This window comes from Orycteropus afer, unplaced genomic scaffold (assembly GCF_000298275.1).
Source record: "Orycteropus afer afer isolate SDZICR_OR568_19922 unplaced genomic scaffold, OryAfe1.0 scaffold00008, whole genome shotgun sequence".
In the NCBI taxonomy this organism is placed as follows: Eukaryota; Metazoa; Chordata; class Mammalia; order Tubulidentata; family Orycteropodidae; genus Orycteropus; species Orycteropus afer.
The window spans coordinates 1,410,623-1,435,247 of record NW_006921595.1 but is presented as its reverse complement, the minus strand read 5'-3'; the positions used below and the strand labels follow the sequence as shown (position 1 = coordinate 1,435,247).

The 24,625-nt window shown below is 36.8% G+C and overlaps 1 protein-coding gene across 1 annotated transcript in view; it reads left to right on the top strand.

Moving 5' to 3' along the window:
• Positions 1–24,625, top strand: part of ITPRID1 (ITPR interacting domain containing 1) — a 122,055-nt gene that overhangs the window by 19,829 nt on the left and 77,601 nt on the right. Inside the window, exons 5-8 of the mRNA XM_007945336.2 lie at positions 2,473–2,559; positions 5,696–5,898; positions 9,589–10,163; positions 16,698–16,755. Coding sequence (XP_007943527.1) covers positions 2,473–2,559; positions 5,696–5,898; positions 9,589–10,163; positions 16,698–16,755 — 923 coding nt within the window. The remainder of the gene's footprint in view (positions 1–2,472; positions 2,560–5,695; positions 5,899–9,588; positions 10,164–16,697; positions 16,756–24,625) is intronic.

Sequence of the window (24,625 nt, the reverse complement as noted above, 5' to 3'; positions counted from 1 at the left end):
CTGGCTAGCAGGGTGATTTTTGGGTCAATTCTTAGGTCCTACCACCACTCGGGAATCTCCAAGCTGTGTCATATATGCCATCAGGGTTGTTCAGGTTGCTGCTAGACCGCAGGTCTGTGTGTCTCCTTTTTTGGTATTGTCATGCAAATTCTTCTGCTAATTGGGGTTTAGTCCACTTTTGTATCCTTCCCTTCAAGGCTCAGGGGTCCAAGATTATCTTCTGTGTCTGTGTTAATTGCTTTCCCTTTTCTTTGTTGAAGAGCATCTGTGCAGTCCTTCTGCCTAGTCCACCATCTTGCCGGAACTCTCCCATGAATCTTTCTAAAGAATGCATCCAATAGCCTTTATGGCAGGAAAAAGTTAAATGTTCTTATTTTTTCAAGTGAAGATACTGAAAACTAGAGGGGTAAAATGACTTCTCCAAAGTCTCATAGCCAGGTGGTGGCAAAGCCAGGACTTAACTTTCTGGCATTTCCCCTAATATTCCAAAAGGGTAGAATCCAATCTAGCAGATTCTCTCTCCATTAAACTGCCAAATTTGTGGCTTACCAAAAGCTGCTAAGGAACCAATTTTTGTAAGTTCCATTAAAACATCAATGTCATTCCCCACTGCTGTCTTGTCAAATCTGTTTATGACATTTATATATGGAGGGAAGGGAGAGAAAGGCAGAAAATGGAACACACCCAGGGAAAGCATGGGGAGGAAATCAACAGTATAGAATATATGCATAAGGCTGTATGAGACAGCCCATGAGTGAACTCAAATATATGTGTATAGACTCAATTAAGCTTATCCTGAAATGTTTAACACAGGACATAATGCCAACAATTTCCAAAAACCAAATAGTCAGTCAATACAGTATCCCTTCTGCTCCTAATAGTTCATGCCAAAAATGTTATTTGTCTTAATTTTTCTCTCTTAATGGGTTGGTTGCCTTTGCTACTCATAGAATCATAGAGCTAATGTTGTTGTTATGTGCCATTAAGTCAGACCCGACTCATAGCGACCTCTCCTTGGGTTTCTGAGTCTGTATCACTATGGAAGTAGATTGCCAAACCTTCCTTCTGAAGAATGGTGGTGGGTTTGAACTGCCAGCCCTCTGGTTAGCTGTCGAGGGCCTTAGGCACTACGCTGCATAGAGCTAATGGGGACCACAAAATCTCCTAGGCAACTCTCTCATTTTGTTGATGAGAACAATGAAAGCCAGATTCAGGGGCTCGTTTCTGTTCCCATGGCTTCATTGGTCCTGTGGCAACACATGGATTTTCCTGTATCTAGGCCAGGTCTGTTTCTGGATGACTTTTATAGACATCAACTAACTTAAAGAATAAGGTATAACCCTCAAACCCAGAGTGAAAAAGAAATTATAGTAAACTGAATACAACTGAAGGAGGAAATAAGTGACAGTTTGTCTTCCACCTTTCTTCAAAATTTCCAGAAAGCTCAATTGTCTGCTAAAACCAGAGTTTTTATTACACAGAAACATGAAATTTCTCAGACTTAACGTAAAAAAGCAATTGAAGAAAGAATCCAGCTGTTATTACTAAATGTGACCAGGACTAAGACAAATCCAGTAGCCCAAGTAGTTTTTAATGAGAGCCACCAGATAACTTAATCTGCTTGGGAAGGCTGATATCTTCTTTGATAATTTCCAATTTTATGTCAACTGCCTGTTATATTTAATGGGACTAGATCTGATCCATACTATATCTGAGCTATACAGAACCGAACTGTATTATAGCAGAGTTCTTTTCTATTTGGAAGTACTTTAAAATGATTTGCAATGGATAGTGGTGATGGTTGCCCAACATGGTGAATGTAATCAATGTCATTGAACTGTTTACATAAAGATGGTTGAAATGACAAACGTTTTGTTACATATGTTTTACCACAATTAAAAAAAAATGTAATTCAGGCTTATGAGAATAGGCTGATGTTTATTTTGTGGCAAAGAAGTTTGTTTCCATTGCAAATGGATGGACAATCAAAGGAGCCCTGGAGACGACCTTAGAGATCGTTAGCCATGCAATATGAAACCCTTCCCCATTCTGAGAATTAATGCAGAATCGCTTCAGTGGCTGGTCGCTGTACCTTTTTTTTTTTTTTATCACATAATTTTAACTTCTTCCCAAAAGTTAGTGCATAGCAAAGCTATATTCCTGAAAGGTTCCCCAATGATTTGCCATCTGTCAAAAGCGAGACATTCTGTCACCTTTATAATGAGTACTAGCGGGCACCTAACACCTAAATTTTCACACCTTCTGCAACACAACGCTCTCAGAAAGAGGAGCAGCTCTTCAGCTGCACACACTCTCTTCTTCAGAGGCGTGTCCATTGTGGCATTATTAGAAACTAAGAGGAAATGCAAATATTTGCTCTGGTAGGGAAAGATTCGCAATGACCTCCCAGGGGACGATCTAAATCAACACATTTCATCATTGGTATTTCCTGGTCTTTTTTCCCCACTGTAGATCTCTCCATCAATTTTCAGAAACTCCCACCCTATCCAGAGGGACCAGTTTCAATTCTTGCTATTCTGCTGCAAGTATACCACAAAGGTATGTGATTCCCAGGCATTTGTCATCCAGAGAAATCATTCTGTGGAACAATGGATTTCATGCAATTATAAATAGGCACTTGAGAAATAGTTGATGAATGAATGGATGAGAGAATGAATACAGGCTTTCTAAACTCCAACTTGCAAGAGCAAAATAAAAGAGTCCATGAAATTGGAAACAAGCTGGATAGATATCTATCAATGGGAAAATGGTCAAATAAATTATTGTTCAATCCATTTTATGGAATCATGTATGTTGACAAAAGGAATGGGTAGAGATACACATGATAACATAGGAAACTCTTCAAGTCGTATTTAAAGAAAAGACAAAACAGAAAAATATACAAGCAAACAAGGGAGAACTATAAAGAATGCGTATGTAACTGCATAGAAAAATATCTGGAAGGATTCACATAAATTTAGCAGGAAGGGTGTCTGGATTGGTGAGGGTTAGGATCTGTGGAGCTTATGGACAAAGGGGAAAGGAACTGCAGAGGCACAATGGTTAAGTGCTCAGGTGCTAACAAGAAAAAATTGACAGTTTGAATCCACCAGAAAACTGTGGCAGTCTGCTTCCATAAAGATTACAGCCTTGGAAATTCTATGGGCAATTCTACTCTTCTCTAGGGTCGCAATGAGTCAGAATTGACCCAGCAGCAACATGTTTGGACTTTTTGGTTTATGGCTAAAAAAGAAGATAGCCTAAAATGTAATATTGTAATTTTTCAACAAAGTAAGTGTATTTCATGTATTTCTTGCATGTTGTTGTTGTTATGTGCCATCGAGTCTTGCATAGGTAAGTATAAATTAAACATTATAACACTGAAATTATGTTTAATGACTATCAATCAATAATTACATTTTTGGCCCTGAGACTGTGAGCCTTGGAAGAAAGGGACTATGTCTTTGTTAATTTTTCTGCCTTGGGTGCTTAGCATAAAGCCCATAACATGACAGATGTTCAATAAATATTTGTATAAATGAGTGGAATGAAAATTTGCACAATGAGTTTGATATAATAACAGATTAAATCTTTCAGGTAGAATTTAGATTTCTCACAAGAATTTTTTTTCTCTATTAAGTTTCTTTTATACTTAGGTGTGTGTCAATATAATAAAGTAATATGCCACCTCCAAATGTCCAGTTAATTCCAATGATTAATTGTCCAAGCTGAGCCATTTAAACTCCACAGTAATGGTGGATTGCCTTTTCATCCTTGATCAAATCAAGGGGCAAAGAAACAGATCCCTATGTCACATTAGATTGTGGGAATGTCATGCTAGGTGGTGTTCGATAAGTGGACCTGCCCAATGAGGGTATAGGTGGCTGCTGTCAATTGAGTGAATTGTTATTGTTAAGTTATATGACTCATAGTGACCCCTCCTTGGATTTCCGAGACAGTATCACTGTGGAAGTAGATTGCCCCATCTTCCTTCTGAGGAGTGGCTGGTGGGTAGTTAAGTAAATGAATTGCAATTAGTCCAATTTAAATTATGGAATCATGGAAGTATAATTATCTAAAATATCTCAGATAAGTATAATGATGTTGCTTAGAAAGGTAAACACAAATCTCAAGAGCTGAACAAAACTAATAAAACCTCATGAAAAGTTCTGATTCCCATAGAGTCCATATTTTTTAAAAGATCAATAGCCTATTAACAGAGAAGTTCAGTAATTGGGAGGTGAGTTGTTATACATAAATATAATTTCCAGGTAAATGGTGTGTGTTGTTTTAAGTGCCCAAACTGAACTGAACAAAACATTTTGAAAAAGCATTGCCTGTTTCTCAACAAAATCAAAAAAATAAAAAGGACACATTTTAACCCTACTGATCTAGGGACTTAAAACAACTATTTGTAAACATCAGTCCTTGTGGTCTACATTTGGTGATATGTATAGATGAGGATGCCCCAGACTGATGCTCTTTATAAATATTCTTATTTGGGTCACTATTGATTGTTTTTCCAGTTTTCTTCCTTGCCATCTACCTCTATTTCTTTATAGTGGTCAGTGCACTGTCTCTGGCTGCTACCCTATAATCTTCTTGCCCTTGTAACTTAACACATGACTACTGTGAACTGGAAAATCAGATAACTAAGTTCATTGGTATCGCACATAAAGTAAAGGCAAACAGTTTCTGAGTAGGAGTGGAGGGACTGTCCTTTAAGTAAATATATATTTGTTGTTGTTGTTAGTTGCCATTAAGTTGGCTCCAAGTCATGGCAACTCCATGCACAACAGAATAAAATGCTGTCTGCTCCTGCACATCTTCACTATCATGGATTGCTTGAGTACATTGTTGCAGTCACTGTGTATTTTGTATGACTTCTGACATAGGGGACTTTTCTTCTAACAATATATTAGACAATATTCTGTTTTGATCCAAGGAGTTTCCTTGGCTAATTTTTGGAAGTAGAATATCATCTGTCTTAATCTGGAAGCTGTACTGAAACCTGCCCACTATGGATGACTTATTGGTATTTGAAATACAAGAGGCATAGCTTCCAGTATCATAGCAATGTGTAAGCCATCCATAGTTCAAAAAACCAACCAAACCAAAAAACAAAACAAAAAACCAAAAAATCATTGCCGTTGACTCAGATCCAATTCATAGCAACCCCTCCTTGGGTTTCTGAGGCAGTATCACTTCAGAAGTAGATTGCCCAATCTTCCTTCCGAGCGTTGGCTGGTAGGTTTGAACTGCCTGCCTTCTGGTTAGCAGTCAAATGCCTTAGGCACTACACCACCAGAGCTCCCCAGAAAACCAACAGAGTATATATTGTTGTTATCGTGTGCCATCAATTCAGTTCCAACTCATAGCACCCTCCCATATAGGAGAGAATAAAACTGTCCCATAGGGTTTCCCAGGCTGTAATCTTCACAGAAGCAGGTGGTCCTGCCAAGTGGCTGGTACCTTAAAATCCCTGGCCATTTGGTTGTCTATTGAGTGCTTAATCATTGTGCCACCTGGGCTCCTTTAAACTATATAGAAGCATTGATAAGCACACCATCTGTTTGCCTATCTGTGACCCTCTATCACTGAATTTCTTCAAGATTAAATAGTTGAGATGACTAGAAAAATGGCTTTTATTTAAGTGAATTGCTTCTGAATAAAGATATTCCTGTACTTCCTGCAGCATTCCTGAATGGCTGGAATTTTGGGAAAAAGATCCTGTGGAGATTTTCTTGGACCTGGGGTTTGGTGCTGATGAGCCGGACATCTGCACACAAATCCCAGCTAGATTCCTTTGTTGTGGCTCTGCAGCCAAAGGAATCAACATCCATGTGTTTCTTGAAGCTCAAAAGCAGCGGATGGACATTGAGAACCCTAACCTGTATGGTAAGTGAGGACCATGTGATAGTTGCATCTCAACAATGGCAGTGTGTGTCCAGATGGACCACTGGAATGGACTAGGAGGTCACGTGCAGTGGTGATGGACTCTTTTGTCTCCATGACTTGAAACAGAAAAGATTTATTTCTTGATCATTCCATATATCACTATGATATGATATGTATGTTTGGGGATTGGGGGATTCTACTCCATATTGTCCTCCCGCAGGGACCTGACTCTACCCTCTGGAACATCACTGGTTGCCATGACCAGTGATGTGTGGAAATGGAGAACCAAATCTTTCTTTTCAGAACTTACATGTATCAGAGATGCTCAGATTTCATTGGCAAATATAAGCCATGTAGTCACATTAACCTTCAAGGGGGTCCACAGTGGATCTGCAGTCCTACCATGTGCCCAAAAGGAAAAAGGCTGGCATAGTTGTGAGCAGCACAAATATTGATCATAGCCACATGACCAGGAGGCAGAGAAACCAGGCAGGCCCTGATAACACTCATCATGTGTTTTTAGTTAAAGCCTCCATTTCCTCATATATGAGGCTTAGAACATTACCTATTCCACCATGACCCATAAGTGATGTTATCAATGAGTTTTCTGTCATACTTCCAGATCTGTGGAATAAGTATGTTTAAATTTTATAGTGAACTTGGTGGTATGGTGGTTAAGTGCTTGGCTGCTAACCAAAAAGTCAGCAGATTGAATTCACCAGCCTCTCTGTGGGAGAAAGATGTGGCAGACTGTTTCCATAAAGATTACAGCCTGGATACCCTATGGAGCACTTCTACTCTATCCTATAGGGTAGCTATAAGTTGGAATCCATGACAGTATCAGGTCTTTTTAAACTTCATAGTTGTTACGAATGCTGCTATTTCTCACCAACTTGTGACTCACTCACTGCCATAGAGTCTGATCCTTGGGTTTCTGAGGAGGTATCAATAGGGAAGTAGATTGCCCAACCTTCCTTCCAAGGAGTGGCTAGTGGGTTTAATCAGCCTTCTGGTTAGCAGTCAAATGCCTTAGGCACTATGCCACCAGAGCTCCTAATAAAGTACTTTTCTCTAGAACATTACTAAGGATATTGTTGGGATATGTGTACTGTGTTCATATAATTTGGTGGAAAGATGCAAGTTAAACAGGTTTATTTAATTTAGAATTTATTTAATATTTTAAGGTGAACTCTTGCTATGCATAAGGAGTAGAGTATAGCAATTCCAAAATCAGTTAAATATAGAAACTGTCATAGAAGAACATTGAGGACATCTCTTCCATGGGACAGTCAGAGGAATTCCAGACTTGGGAAAATTCCTAAAACTCTTTTTCTGAAATCACTTTTTTAAATAAATAAATAAATAGATCCACCAAAATGAACATCAAATGAGATAAAGTGTTTTTCTCAAACAAATGACTGGAGCCAAAAGTTCATTGGAATTTTTCAGTTTAGTTTCTTTTCATCATTATGTGTGTGCCATGGGTCTCAGAAGCACAGCTATGAGATTTTTTTTAAGTGTGTATAACTCTGGAGGTATTGCAATGTAATGTTTCTTTATTTTTTAGAATAAATTAATATGTTTCTTTACTTGTGATCTCCAAGTAGAACAGAGATATAAGTTCTTTGATCAATTCATTATTTGGGAAAGTAATAACATCAGTATTTAAGTAGTGTTTGGGCTTATCTGTGAAATAAATATTTTACAGCTGCAATTGACACATGCATTATTGGAGGAACCAGGACTTGGTCTCTGATCCTGTGATTGCTGGCCTCTCTTACTGCCACTACTTACATTGTGACAATAGTGCACAGTAACTGTTCTTGTTCAATAATTATCCACTGCCATGGAGTCAGTTCAGACTCATAGCAACTCCACAGGACAAAGCAGAACTGCCCCATAGAGTCTAAAGTCTCTTAAATATTAATGGAAGCGTATTTCCTCATCTTTCTCCCATGAAATGGCTGGTGGGTTTGAACCACTGACCTTTTAGTTAGTAGGCCAATGCTTTAACCACAGCACCCCCAGAGCTCCTTACATGCAATACTTACCAATGTACTTTTTGACTCATAGAAGCTGAGGAGGTCAAATATAAAACAAACACTAATAAAATTTGTTTTCTGTTCAAAAGACAGAGTGGAAAATTATGTCTCATTCAAAGTCAATATAAAATGTTGAAACTTGGGGAGATGAAAATTAATTGGTCCATTGTTCAATCTACCCAAAGGCAAAAAAAGGAAACAGTCATCCAATACTTCAGACTATTTTACTTTTTCAATTGACTAAGCTTATTAAAATGATAGGTTTTCTTTTAGTCTAAGTATAAAAATATGCAATGGAATGGATATAAGACAATCGTAAAAGCTGACTTGTGATTCAGTTGTACCCTCTGGCTCACCAGACTGATTTATTTTAAACTTTCTCAGAAATTAGGGGAAAGATGTAATCAGAATTTTTCTTCTGAAAACATCCAGTACCCAAGAATTCCTAAAGGTGTAGAAGGAATATCACAAGCTTCTGTGAGAAACTCTCACATTCAGGGAATAGAAGAATGGTTAGTCAGTATTTTCCCCTTCAGGTGAAGAAACAGGTGGTCTTAAGGACATGCTCATGGAAGCATCAATAGCATTGCTCTAGTGATGCAAACAACAGAACAGAGAACAGCATCCTTATCCACCTATGTGGTCCTTAATCTTTGCTCAGAGTAATACAAACTTGAAGCTATCTCTAGGGTTAAGAGAAGGTTGTGCAATAAAAACAAAGTATTCTGTTTTTATTACCTTACCTTAGTTTTATTATGTTGAGATGACAAGAATATTTTTCACCATTTTTCCCCAAAACTGGTATCCACAAATTAGCCCTTGTTATGTTAGGTCTCTCTCATATGATCTATCATTAAGTCAATACATAAATGTTACTTAAATGATGGAAGCCGTATCATCCAGAAAGGCTTACAAGTTGAGGAAGAACTGGTTTGATTTAATGTTCACAAGAGATACATAAGATATATATTATTACTGTCATTTTCCAGATAAAGAAACTGTCCACTTATTATGCAACTGACACAAGGCTAAGCACAATATATCTATCGATTCACTTACTCTGTGTTCACACTACCAGTGATTAGTTAACAAACAAGTGTTGGATCCAGGTCTGTTGATCCCATATGCCAGGCTCTTTCCACACTATTGGTGACAATGTAGACAGAGATGATGGAGATGATGATGAAGTTATATACAGCATTAAACTTTGGGATAAAACTCAAGGTCACATCATGTGAAAGAGCTGGGTTTACTCTCTTATGTTTAGTTTCATATACATAAATGTATAGCTATGCCCATGTCTGTAGTTTTATGTTTTAACACACATTTTATAGTTTTAACACATATAAAACTTGTAAGCATATGTGAATATACATAAGCATATATAAATATATAGTTATATATCTTTGAAATATAAAAGGCAGTCCCTTTTCCAATAACACAATGATACCTCATTCTGTGGGAGAGTCATCACCATATCAGTGATACGTAGTGAGAAAAAATTGAGTTTCAGGAACTTAAAGTCCCTTCTTGAAAATCACAGGTGTCAACCAACCTCCTCATTTTTGAGTATATTAATGCAGTTTAACTGAAAAGAGTAAGTCTAATAGAGTAAGTCTAATAATTTTGTGATTTATCTATTGTTCAGGACGTTTTCGACAGCTGGAAATCCTGGACCATGTAACCAATGCCTTCTCATCTTTGCTGAATGATATTAACATCCTCCAGAACAAAGCTGAAGAGGAAAATGGAAGAAAGAGTGTGGAAAAAGTCTCAGTGAGTGGGGCCAAAGAACATCGAAGAAGAATGGGTGAAATCTTAAGAAGAGCTTCCAAATATAGCATAAGAAGGGATTATAACCCAGAAGCATTGGAGTCATTGAAAATGAAAGATGAATTTTTCATCCCAACTGGAAAACCAGAGGAGTGTGGAACAGAGTTACTAGAGATGGCAAACAACCACAACCAAAGTCATTTGGCTCTTTTGACAGAGCCCTGGTCTCTCCAAGCCTGTGGTGACTTACTGCCTTGTCATCCTCCACAAGCTCTTCTTCAAAAGTGGTTGCCTCTCTCATCCAGGCTAGCCCAGAACACTCTAACTTCCAGTATGCCTGACAGGCCAGTCAAGGACAGAACTCAAAAGGAGAACTTGATTCATACTAAAAAGTTCAAAACTTTATCTTATCTTGTAGGTGAAGTCCTGGACTCCTTTGAAATGGAAGAGGTCAGTGCTGTCCCTATGTGTCTAATCAATGGAACTGACCTGCACCAAGGCACTTTTTGCATTCCAGCTTTCATTTAATTACTCCATCTTTTAACCCCTCCTCATTACATCTTATTATTCTACAACTCATGGTTCGTCTAGGATATTTGAGGTCATTCTAGTTCCTTCAATCAGAAAGAAATAGGCATGAAAGCAGCCTTCACTTTCCCCTGTTCCTTTTCTATTCTCTGCTCAAAAATGAACTCACAGGTCTTTTTTTTTTTTTTTTAATAATATTTAGTTATGTTCTTGGTGAAAGTTTACATAGAAAGTTAGATTCCCATTTAACAATCACTACACAAATTGTTCAATGACATTGGTTACATAATTTGCAATGAGTTAACATTTTCATTAATTCTATTCATCCAGAATAGAATTAAACATCCAGTTTAATTTCCAGTAATATGGTTTCCCTGTCCCCTTACCCTTTCACCATTGCTTTAGAGTAATTTTCAGCCATTTGGTCTCATATAGATTATTTGTTTAAAAGAAGTGCACAGCAGTGACTGGTAATAGTTTTTATTTTATGAGCTAACTAAGCAATCTACTTCAGTATAGATACTACCTCAGAAACCCAAGGAGGGGTCACTATGAGTCAGATCTGACTCCATGGCAGGGAGTTTGTTTTTTTAATCTGTTATTTAGCTAAAAGGTGACCTCAGGGGATAGTTTTCAAGGTTTATGGGGTGTCTCATGCAAAAATCTTGGAAAAATCCTCTGGTCTCAACCTGTTCAGTAAGTCTGGACTTTTTAAGAATTTAAGTTCTTTTCCACAGTTTTCTCCCTTTCTATCAGGATCCATCTAGTGTGGCCCTAATCATAATGCTCATTAATGGTAACCACACACTATCTAGTTCTGATCTCTGGGTAGATGAGGCCATGGTTCACGTAGACTGTTAGTCCTGTAGACTGCTTTCTTCTCTGACTATTTGGTTTCCTTCTTTCTCTTTTGCTCCAGAAAAGAAGACGGATAATTCTATCTTAGATGGTTGCTCACAAGCTTCTAAGACTCCAAACACTACTCACTGAACTAGGATGTAGAACATAAATTTTATGAACTATATTATGGCAGCTGACCAAGTTTTGCTATGAGACTATGGTCCTAAGGTGTCAAACCCAGAAAACCAATCCTGCAAGACATTTGGTTATGTCTGAGAAGTAACTGTAACTGTGCCCTAAATGCTTTATTCTATATATGAATATATATATGCATACACATACATACACATATAAACATATATACATGTATATATGCACACACATATACATATCTATACACATATATGTATACATACCTGCATATGTAACCACACATATATTTTTGGGTGGTTGCTGCTATTGTTGCAAAATTATAATCTCCTACCGTCTACCAAAATGTCCTTTCATGTGTGTGTGTGTATACTTTTCACACAGGTTATTTCTGATTTTGTTTTGCTTAGTGTCTTATTAATGTCTCAGTGTGCTTTTACCTACTCTCTAACTTCTTCTATTTTTGCTTTATTTGAGGATCAGTTGAGTCACTTCCCACTCAGTGAAATGTGCCCTAACCACTTCTCCTCAGTATTCTCATAGACTTGGCAGGGAGTATCTGGTTGTGCTAGAGAATGTGATTGTGTCAATGACAACTCCTGCACTAGCCTTTCAGCTCCTTGAGGACCAGGGATGTCTCTTATAAATATTCCCCCACACCACCACCACCCCACAATGAGTAACACAAGGACTTGAACAAAGTAGAAACTTAGGTGTCATAATTTTCTAGACTAACATAACAAGATGTCACAAAATAGGTAGCTTGCAAAAAAATAAATTTATTTTTTCGCAGTTATGAAGGTTAGATTTCCCAATCAGAGTATCAGCATGTCTATTACTTCTGAGGACTCTGAGAAAGGAAGTGTCTCAAGCCTCTGCTCCTAGATTCTAGTGGCTGCTGCTGATCCTTTGCATTCCTTGGCAGGCACCTCCCCTGGTGTCTTCCCCTGGGTGTGTGACCCTGCTTTCATGTCTATTCTTCCCTTGTTAAGATACCACTCAGAAAGGATTAGAGTTAAGACCCACTTTACTTCAGTATGAACTCATTTAATTTAACTGATAATATCTTCCAAAAAAAATCCTATTTCCCAAAGTCACATTTACATGCACCCTCCCCCCCAAAAAAACCCTGTTGCCATGGAGTCAAAACTGATTTATGGAGACTCTTTAAGACAGAGTACAGTTGCCCCATAGGGTTTCCAAGGCTGTAAATCTTTATGGAAGCAGGCTTCTGCCTCTTTCTCCTGTGGAGCAGCTGGTGGGTTCAAACCACTGATTTTTTTTTTTTTTTTTTGGTTAGCAGTCAAATGCTTAACACTTACCATTTCATACACTTTCTCTACTCCTTCAACTCCACCTTCACACTTATCTTTATCCTCATTTAGATAACAGCTTCACCTGTACCTTTCAGTCTTTTTTTTTTTTTTTTTTTGGTCAAAAAAAAAAATACATACACATTCCCACCAATTTTTATGCATAGTGACAACTAGGTTTAGGAAGTACGGAAGAGAAAAGAAAAGAAAAAAAAAAATACCTTTAATCTAAATTAAGGAGCTCTGGTGGTGTGATGCCTAAGGCATCTTACTGCTAACCAGAAAGTTGGTGGTTCAAACTCACCAGTGGCTCCATGGAAGGAAGATTGGGAAATCTATTTTCGTAAAGAGTTACTGCCTTGGAAACCCAAAGGAGCTTGCTATGAGTCGGAATCAACTCAATGGCAGTGAGTTTGGAGTTTGGTTTGGTTTAATCTAAATTATCCAAAGAAAAGGCAAGTATTTCTATCCAAATCCCAAGGTGGGACCCTCCTTATTCATTGAGCTCCCCACCTCCTGGGAAACATGATGGGCTCTGGGCACAGAGTCTGCCTTCAAGGGAGCTATGATGCAATTGCAAAAGTGAGAACAGAAATCAATAACGTGGTAGGAACAGGGACAGCCCTACAGGTATGTTTTCACAGAATTATAGTGACATATTTAGGGTATCTGGGAAGTAAAAGAAGGGTTTGTAACCCAGTCTTGTACCTGAGAGCATCAAGGAACTTATGAGAAGTGAAGCTTACCCTTAATAGGAGTTCAGTATGCCTATTGGTGATCTTCCCAAACAACAAAGATAAAGAAATTGCCCCAAAACATATAGCTGTTAATGGCCTAATATTTGTGTGTGTGTGTGTGTGTGTGTGTGTGTGTGTGTGTGAGTATACTGTGTGCATGTATATTGTTGTTGATAGGTGTCATCTAGTTGATTTTGACTCATAGTGACCCCATGTGATAGTGCAGAATTGCCCCAAAGAGTTTTCTAGGTTGCAGTCTTTACCAAAGCAGATCACCAGATCTTTCTCTTGCAGAACTACTACTGGGTGAGTTCAAATTGCCAGCCTTTCAGTTAGCAGCTGAGGACTTAGCCAATGAGTCACCAGGGCTCTCTCTATATATCAATCTATCTATCTAGATATATACACACACGGCAGTGAGTTTGGTTTAGGAGCTCTGGCAGCATAGTGCCTAAGGCATTTGACTGCTTTTGATTTTTATCAAAAACATATTAAAGTAAATTAAAATTATAAATGGAGAAATAAGTTATATGTTTGGCCAAGTGACTAGTTGCTGATAAGCTGAAATGGTATTATAAAATAGTGTTTCTTTTAACTCTATCTTGCAAAGATTTATTTAATGACCAAACTAATAGTTAAATTACCTAAAAGATTGCAAGTAATTCTAGAAGTCATTAATCAAACAGCTATGTTAGCCAGGATTTAAATAAGAAATTTTGCCAAACTCCAGCTCATTTATAAGACTCATTAGACTTACTACTATTTTCTTAAGTTTCTTCTGCCTCAAACCAGTCTGACCTATCAGGAAAAAAAAAAAAAAAAAATGCCGTCTATATGTGAGAGTACAAAGATTATAAATAAACACAAAATTCAACATAGTCTTTGCCCAGAACAGTTTCAAATATTATTATAAATGACCATTACTAAGGAAAAAAGTGCATATGCATATAGTGCCTAAGGCTTTTGACTGCTAACCAGAAGGCTGGCAGTTCAAACCCACCAGCTGCTCCTTGGAAGGAAGGTTGGGCAATCTACTTCCGTAGTGATACCACCTCAGAAACCTAAGGAGGGGTCGCTATGAGTCAGATCCGACTCCACAGCAGTGAGCTTATATGTCTATATAGGTAGGAAGGATACATCAGACACCAAAATGGCAAAAAAAAAAAAAAAAAAAAACCTCACACATTCTCTTGGCACATAGTTGATACTCAGTAAATACTTGTTGAATGAGTCAATTAACATCAAGAGGTTTAATTTAGTCTAGGGATAGCATTCACATTTTTAGAAAACAGAATAGGCTGTTGAACTTCATAGTCAACTTTGTTTATTGCATTCCTTTAATGTTTTCCTGGTGTATGTTTGTGTGTGTGTGTGTGTGTGTGTGTGTGTGGTTGTGTTAGGGAAAGATAGCCCTAAAAATGATGTGAAAGAAACTCACTACTTGGGATTTTTGTTTTTCCGAAAAGTATATTTAGAATATTACATCCTCACCACACAGCCTGGGGAAAAGAGATTTTTTGACTCAATACCAGTGGAGAAGTAAAGGAAGCCAGGGTTGGTTGCATCCTAAAAAGAAGCTAATGCCAGATTTAATATTTAGTTTCCAATGGCAAATCTAAAAATCCAATTATAAGAAATGAAAAATATGTGTGAAATTGGCAGATTTTCATGGCATTTAAAACATGAGCCAATATGCGTAAATATCTAGCTATCAAAATATCAAATATGGTTGGCCAAATTTTGCCTCCACATCAATCTATGATGCTTTCCTTACAGACCTACTAAAAACTGAATTTGGCAATAGTTGGCTCACTTCTCATAATTATGATTCCAACCAAATCGTGCATAGGTTTTAATGCAAAAATTAAGCTATTTTTGTGTTTACTTTTACAAAAAGTAAAATTGAGCCTATTTTTTTAATTCCCAGACATATCGACTAAATTTAATATTCATGAAACTTGCACAATTATAAATTCAAGGTAGGAAACTTCTTTATATCTACAATAAATTTCTTTTTTTTTTAAAGTGATAACTAATAAGTTTAGCTCAGAATTTACAATGCATAGTGAGGTGTGTGCTACCAAAACCAATAGAAATAATGCTGAAAAGCATGTTTGATTAGTTACAAGTGTCAAGTAACTGCTTTGAAAAAAAGAATTGAAGTCTTAAAAAGAGAGAATAAATATTTCTTCTTACTTTGTTGAGGTATATCTTCAGTTGATTTCTGGGTTAATGTTTATTTTTGGCCATATGCACGACAGTATTTTAAATATTTATGTCTTTCGATTGAGTTTTCAATAAAAAAGCAAACTCACTGCCATGGAGTCAAGCCTGACTCATAGCAACCCCTCCTTGGGTTTCCGAGGCAGTATCACTACAGAAGCAGATTGCTCAACCTTCCTTTCGAGGAGTGGCTGGTGGGTTTGAACTGCCAGCCTTCTGGTTAGCAGTCAAATGCCTTAGGCACTACACCACCAATACTCAGACATTAATCCCAAACAAGCAGTATGTTATAGAATTAGATTTATGTACTGGGGCAGTCATCTCAATTAGTGTACCTTCAAAATATGCCCTGCTATATGATAATTAAAGATGATGTTTTCAAAGAAATTTTATGATATAAGGAAAAAAAAAAAAACTTCCAAATTTTGGAGTGAAAAAAAAAAAAAATGTGTCTACAAGACTATATCCAGAATGAAATTATTAAAAAGAAAATCTGCCAAGAAATAGTCCAAAATATTAATAGTAACTGTTTCCTTACTTTTAACACTTTAAATCTATCAAGTTTCTTAGAAAGCAGGTATTGCTATTTTAAAAGTAGTATTTATTATTTGGTTTTCAAAATAATTTTATTCTCATTAGCAGAATAATATTTATTAATTACCAACAATAATTTAAAAAATAAAATTCTGCTCTCTCAATTTAAAAATTAAATTCGCTTTAACAGATGTAAGTCTTATATAGCAATTGAGTCATGAATTTTGTGAATGGCTTTCCAGAAAGCTATCAAGTAGTAACAAAATCCCTCAAAGGACTAAACTTACAATTGAAAAAATATTTACTTTTTCTCAAAAGATTTAAAGTCCTCTGGAAGAAAAAAAAAAAAAAGAAAATCCAGAATAACAATATTATTATTTAAAAGTAGTTCAAATGTCTTCTCTCCCAGGAAGAGACTCTGATCCTACCACCCAGAATAATTTCTCCCTGCCCTGAACTCTTTCGGTTTCCGTTTTGATATCATGGGCACCCTGTCGATGCCATCTCTTCTCAGTAAACTGTAAAGTATTTGAGGTCAGAAAATTATGTTTATTCCTCTTAGCAGTAATAATAGGCACTCAATGTAGGTTAATTAAATAAATGAAATGAATTTACTGTGGAAAAATTTCTAATGAGATTAATGCATTTTGATGTCTTAGGTCCAGAGTTTTGAAGAAGACATAGATTATTCTCTTGACATGACTTCAGGAATCACAGGTAAGAACTGATTAAGGTACTCAATTTCAGTAGTCATCTTTGAGAAAGAGAAGGTATATAACTGGTACTCAAATTTCTTTCTATGTTCAGAGCTTAAAAATCTCTCCAGGAGATACCATGCATGTATGCATCATTGGCAACATTAAAAATTTACTAACATTGCAAATTTACATGTAAATTTAAAAATACTTAACCACAAAAATGTTCCACATCTCTGGGACTAATTTAGTATGTGGCCTGTCTAACAGTGACTTTATGTGATCTGACCAGATGGTGGATTTCATATAGGACTGGGACTGAGTGGGTGAATGCTGCCTTACTCCTACCTCCAAATAGCTGCTGTTGTTACACAAGTCATATCACTTTTCTGGGCCTCCATTTTCCTATCTGTAATAAAGAAATTTGCAGACAATTTTTTAAAAAAATTTTCGTCAACACTTATATTCCAAAATCAGTGATTGTACAGCCTTGCCATAATCTTATCAGTGGAAGCAAGTTGCCTAGATGTACCTTTCCAAAGCATCTCTCAGCATGATGCTAGATCATCTTAGACAACGGAGAAGGAAGCTTTCTCTAGTCCTGGTTCATATGCCGCATTCAGCCATCATTGTGATTTGGGAATTCCATGATCCTATAACAGAGCTAGCAGTAGACAGGGATTAGGCAAGCAAAATAAAGCAGATGAAGCTAGCACATTTCCTGGAAGGAAATATGCAAATTTTTAATTTAATTTAGTGTGGTGTCAAACACATCTTTTTCGTTATAAAGTGTATGTATGGGTCTCGTTTTACTAAATGCTGTTTCAAAATTATGCATTAGTAATTATAGGGTCCTACTGATTACATAAATTGTTATCCTCCTCTTCAAAGTAATTACCACATAACCTGCATGGAGTTTTATAAGACAAAAATAAACATCTGTTTTCCATCTAATTGAATGCTTTTCAGTGAAGCTAGCAGCTCTCTTATCAATAGGAATTGTCTTCCATAACATTCAGTTAGGAAGTCTGCTGGTATCATGTAAGTTGCCACAATAATTCCAAAGATGCTTTGAGAAATTAGGCAAAAGTACTAATACTCTTGTGGTGGTTAAGTTTAGTGTGTCAACTTGGCTAGGCCTGGTTGAGTGGCTGGGCAACTGAATGTAGTTATTCCCCATGGTGAGACTGGTAATTAACTCCGTGGTGGAATCTATTGGAGCAGCTGTGTAGCCGCTTTAGGTATGTGGTCTGCTTCCCGTATATAAAAAACAGCTTTGGGAATGGTCTCTAGCTTATGGCATGCTTTAACCCTGCATGTAGCCACGTCATTGTTCAGCAGTCTGCCATGCTCTGCCGACTTTGAGACTTTCAATGGATTTGAGTTAATGGCCTGCTACGTGGTTTGGTAACATCAGAACTGTGCCGTTTTACTTGTCAGCCTTGGGCTTGTCAGCCTCAGCTGCCAGCAGCTGTCTGAGTGAAGAAAAGCTTCTAGCTTCACTGGGCCAGGAGCAGGAGGCCAAACTGAAACCCAAGGTTGAGCAGACTTCACCCAGCCCCTAGAGTCTGGCACTTTGAACTCAGACTCAAAACTTCCAAACTGTAAGAGAATAAACTCCTGTTTCTTCAAGCCATCCCATTTATGATATATATTCTTGTCACAGAGGCACTAGGTAACCAGAACGTATACCTAACCTCAAATTGAGAGATAAGTTCAAGGAAATGAAGGTTAGCCTGATAGAGAAAATCTGAATTATAGCACAGGAAATGAGATTTTATTACTTTCACAAACAGTAATGTTAATCTAAGAAAAAATAGGGCTGGGAAAAAAGTAAGCAAAACTAGTTCAACTAGTGGAAAAAAATGGGAAATTATCACTTTGGTATTGTATATGTGTATGTGTGTGTGTGTAAAATTATTTTTGACTGAATGCAAAAAACAAAGCCACATGGACATCTATGAACAATAGAATATGAAAGAAGCGATTCTGTGCTAGTTCCAGGACATAACCCTTAACCTTCCTGGAAGCTTCTGCTGTTGGCTGTGGGAATGCACACTGTTAGAGCATGGTCTTTAGGAACTCAATCACCACACTGTGAGAATTCCAAGCCACATGGGGAGGCTGTATATGGGCACTTTGGTGGGCAGCTCCTAATGAGCTTCATGTAAATAAGCCATCTTGGATGTCTAGTTCAGTGCAGCTTTCAGATGACTTCAGCCCCAGACACCATGTGTCTGCAACTACATCAGAAAACCAAGTGACAAGCACTCAGCTGCACTGAGTCTAGTCACAGAACTATAAGTGTTAATAATAAATTGTTCAAAACTACACACACACATATTCCCACAAATAGATGAGGGCATATGACAAAGTCTTCAAATAACTTTAAACGAGTTAAAAATCACTTTCTAAGACTGTTACTCATGCACAGTATTCTGAAAATTAGCAGAAAAGATATATATAAGCATTTTAGTAAATAAATTTGAGAAAATGGACTTCATATGGAAGATGATGACTCAAGACCACAAATTTTCTACCCTCCTGCACCCCCTGCAAAGGGATTCAAGACACCAAAACCGTAAGACCTTAAGGTCATATTTTCCAAATGAATCTCACTTAACTATTAAATAGGATAAGCTGCAACTTCCCTGTTGCCTCATAAGGTAAGCAAATATAGCAAAATAATCACAAAAAGATTTAGCAATTCCAAATCACAGGATATTCTCCAGAAATGCCCACAAATAAAAGAATGTCAATAAAGAAGCAGAAGAAGTCTTCAGAAATGTATACTTTCTGAGAAATGTATGAGATCATTGCATCTACATATGAGGATACTCTTCAAAGCCAAGGTAAATAGGCTTCAAGAGAAAATATACAATGTCTGATTTGGCTTCCCACAACAGCTAGCTCATTTCTAATGGACCACCTGTCCCTGAAGGCAGATTCCTGTTGGCATCTTTCTAAAACTTCAACGGAAAGTAGCAGTCTTGCTTAATAGAGAAAAGCGGAAGACAGAGTTTGGGGCAATGACAAAAGCTAGAATGTGAGTTAGAAAAGAGAGAGCCAAAGAGGAAAAAGATTTCTCATTTCTGAATATGGAACTACCCAAATCTTTAGGCAAGCCTTGATCTAAGTATACATGTGAAATATTTCAAGAGACTTAACTAAGCCTAAAAGAAATGAATTGAAATTTCCATTCAGAGTTTGATTCTAGACAAGTTCCTTGAGAGAACTTATTCACACTGTCCAGGACAATAAATAAAAATTACTGGACTTATGAAGAAACAAAAGAATATAATCCATATTAGAGGAGAAAAAAAGCGATCAATGGAGACAAACCTTGAGATAACCATGATGTTGGAATTAGCAAATAATTGTTTTAAAAAAGCTATAATAATCATGCTGTAGGATTAAAAGGAAAATGGGCTCAAAAATCATGAAAAGATAGAAAATCTCAAAAGGGAAATGGAAAAAAATAATAATGAAATAGAAACTCTAAAAATGAAAACTTATTTTCTGAAATATAAAATGGATTGGACTGGCATTATATTCACTCACTGCCATGGAGTCCATTCTGACTCATACTGACCCCCCATTGGGTTTCCAGGGCTGTAAATCTTTACAGAAGCAGTCAACCTCATCTTCTTCTTCCATGGACCAGCTGATGGGTTTGAACTATCAACCTTTTGATTAATAGCCAAATAAATGCCTTAAACATTATTTCACCAGAGCTCTTTGACAGGCATTATAGCAGGTTAGAAATGAGAAAATAAATATGGGTAGAAATTATCCAATCTAAAGAGCAAAAAGAAAAAAAAAAAGATCAGAAATTATCTGAATAAATTATCTAAACCTAGAGAATTGCTAGATAGGTAAGAGACAAATATTGATTTGGGTGAAGGGAAAGGCAATATACAAAAAGTGAGTTACCAACACAGTAACACTAAGGAAAAAGAAGACACAGAGAGGAGCACAAGCAGAATAGACAACAAAGATAAACACTTTTACCTACACAATACTTTGTTATCAGTAATAACACACATTCATCTATGGGTAGATAGATAGAGAGGCTGAATGATCAGGTATGTCTAGCCAAAAGGGAACACAAGCATGACCATATATAATTTTGGCAAATGATATTTCTACATATGTATTTGTATGTGCTATAAGAATGTCCACATAAATAGAACTAACAGGGGACAAAGCTATAGTAACTTCTTAGCCATAGCCAATCACCCTGATGGAGTGAGTTATTGGGCCTGTGGGCTCAGGACCATGGTTGTGAGGGATATCAAGCTCAATTGGCATAACATACTACACAAAAACATTGTTCTACATCCTACTTTGGTGAGTGGCAACTGGGATCTTAAAAGCTTGTAAGAGGCCATCTATATGCAACAATTGGTGTCTCCTCATCTGGAGCAAAGAAGATTGAACAAAACCAAATATGCATGGAAACAATTAGCCAAGGGACTAGTGGACCATGCAAACCTCAATCTACATGACCCTGAGACCAGAAGTACTAGATGGTACCCGACTACTACTGTTAACCACTCGGAAAGAGATCAATGCAAAAGATCCTGAATAGAGTGGGAGAGAAATTTGGAACAAAACTCAAAATCATTAAAAAAAAAAAAAAAAGACCAGGACTAGTCTTATAGAGCCTGGTGGATCTGTTGCCCCTTACCACTCTGAAGAGGATTGTAGTAACAGGTCCCAGATATGGTGGGAGAAAAATGTAGAACAAAACTAAAAAAAAAAAAAAAATCAGGCTTACTAGTCTGATAGAGACAGGTGAAACCCCTTAGTCATCCTTTGGGTCTGGAATTGAATTCACTTCTGTGGCTTCTAGCCAAACAATAGACAAGCATGAAAAGTGAACATTTACACCAGGTAGGTACACTCCTGAGAACAATTAATCATAGGAGATCAGAAGGGCAGTATTTGTACAGGCAGATAGTTTAGAGGGTAGGAATATATAAGAAAGAAGCACACTGGGTAAAGGTAACCACAGGAAGGAAGTGGGAAGAGAGCTATTATTACGTTATGGAGATTGCAATCAAGGTCATGAAACAAAATGTGTAAGAACTGCTATATGGAAAATGAATTTGCTCTGTAAACTTTCAACCAAATCACAATTTAAAAATATAAATAAATAAATAATCTAAACCTCAGGACCTTAGGGAGAGTATCAAAAATCCACATATACATGTCACTGTGGTCTTAGAAGGAGAGGACAGAGAGAATTGGGCAGAAAACATCTGAAGAAATAATGGTGGAAATATTTAGATTTACAAATTCAAGAAGTTCATTAAACTCCAAGCAGAATAAATGCACACACCCACAAACTGCACTTCAACAGTGTTATGGTCAAACTGATATAAATGAAAAATAAAGAGAAAACCTTCAAAGCATCCACAGAAAAATGCCATATTGCATACAAGTACAGGGGGATAAAAATTTGAGTAACTTCAGACTTCTCATTGGAATAATGGAAGCCAGAAGCTTCTATATACAGCAGAATTACCCTTCAAGAATGAAGACAACATAAAGACATTTTTAGATAAAGAAAACTAAGACTACTCATTACCAGCACATTTGCACTGCAAGCAAGGCTAAAGGAAGCTCTTCACACCAAAGATGGATCTTCCAGAAGGAATGAAGAGCAATTTCATGGCATATATAAGGATGAAGGGAGCTCTGGTAGCATAGTGGCTAAGGCACTTGACTGCTAACCAGAAGGCTGGTGGTTCAAACCCACCAGCCACTCCTCGGAAGGAAGTTGGGGCAATCTACTTTCGTAGTGATACTGCCTTGGAAACCCAAGGAGGGGTTGCTATGAGTCAGGTCTGACTCGACAGCACATAACAGCAACATATAAGAACAATATAAATTTAAAACAATATGAAATGATTGTTTTCCTGCCCAAATTTCTTTAAAATATATACAACCACTTAAAGAAATATCATAGTAGTGCATTTTGGTGTTTATACCATTTGTAGATGTAATATTTATGGTAATTATCACATAAAGAATGGAGAGTTGGTAAATGGACTAATATGGTTGCAACATTTTTACATCTTACATGAAGTAATACAATATTAACTTTAGACTGAAAAAATAAGACTATAAAGCGAATACTTAAAAAAAAAAAAGTACAAAGAGGCATATCAAAATACCAAAAGAAAAATTCTAATACATTTCTTAAAAATGCAATAAAACAAACAGGTAACAGATTGAATACTGCCAAAAAATAACTACATATAAAAGTAGGACACATCTTGGAAATTATTTAAGAACTCAGTCAATAAAGAAATGAATATGATAAACAAAATGTCAAAGACAGATCCAGAAAATATTACATTGATGTAACAGGAAGTTGGAGTCGAATTCTACGTCTCTTAGTTTTAACTGAGGTCCTAAAAAATATAGATAGGAGATATAAAGGCAATATGTGGCAAATATATACATGCAGCTTTTCTAAAGAAATTGTAGGAATCATTTCCACAACTCTTAAACCTTTCAGCCCATCATGATTTTTTTTTTTTTTTTTCATAAAGAGGGGGCAAATTTCAGAGACAAGAAGGAGAAGAAGGGTAGAGTTCATTGAAGAATAATGTTGCCTTGCTTTGAGTTTCCACTCTACCTTCTGGAGGAGGATTGGGAACTTTTAACCCTAGGAAGGTTAAGTGTGAAAAGCTGAATAGAGGATAAGACAGGAAAGGAAGGCAATAAAAAAAAAACAGTGATTACAATATTGAAGTCTAATGAAATAAGCTTCAAGGAAGAAGAAAATATTTAAAATAAGGAGAGGATTCTTAAATAATCAGAATTTGAATATTTAACAATCATGACTCATTACCTACCGTGTAACTGAAGTACAATATATAAGCATGTTGTTGTTGTTGTTATGTGCTGTCAAGTTGGCCCTGACTCATAGCGACCCCTCCTTGGGTTTCCGAGGCGGTATCACTACAGAAGTAGGATTGCTCAACCTTCCTTCCAAGAAGTAGCTGGTGGGTTTGAATCACCAGCCTTCTGGTTAGCAGTCAAGTGCCTTAGGCACCATGCTACCAGAGCTCCTATATATAAGCATAAAGGTGCTGATTTTATTACTTTGTAAAGAGATCTTATAAATTAATGAGAAAAAAAATCAAGATCATATTCGAATAATGGGCAAAGAAAATGTGTAGGCAATCCAAGGAAGAAATAATTTTAAAAAAGAAAAAGTTATCTAAAATGGGAAAAAAATGATCACCCTCACCTGTAATTAAGAAATGATGATGTGGTACCTTACCCATTACTTCAGCAAATATTTAAAGGTTTAATAATACCCAGCGATAGTAAAACCTGTGGTAAAACATTCATCCACTGTTTGAAATATGGTCTGACTGTGTCTCAATATTTTAAATAAATAAACCTTTTGATGCAATTTTTCTAGTTCTAGGAATTTGACCTAGTGATTAGACCCAGCTGTGCTCAAAAAGTTTTTTATTACAACAATGTTTATAATAAACGACTAGAAACAGCCTAAAGGGAACATTATAAGTCTGTTTTAGACAATTATGGCACATCTTTACAATGAAAAACTATGCAGTCATTATTTTGAAAAATGAGGAAGACTTTTATGTGTTAATATGGAAAGGTCTCTGAGATATTGAGCTGTTATATGAGGGGTCAAAAAGAAGCTGTGGTAGATAAATTTGTATGTCAACTTGGCTGGGCTTGGTTGAGTGGCTGGGCAGCTGGTGGTAGTTATTCCCCATGATGAGACTGGCAATCAACTCCATGGTGGGATCTACCACAAGCAGCTGAGTAGCTGCCTTTGGGATGTGGTCTGCTTCGTGTATATAAGGAGAAGCCTTGGGGATAGTCTGTAGCTTATGGCA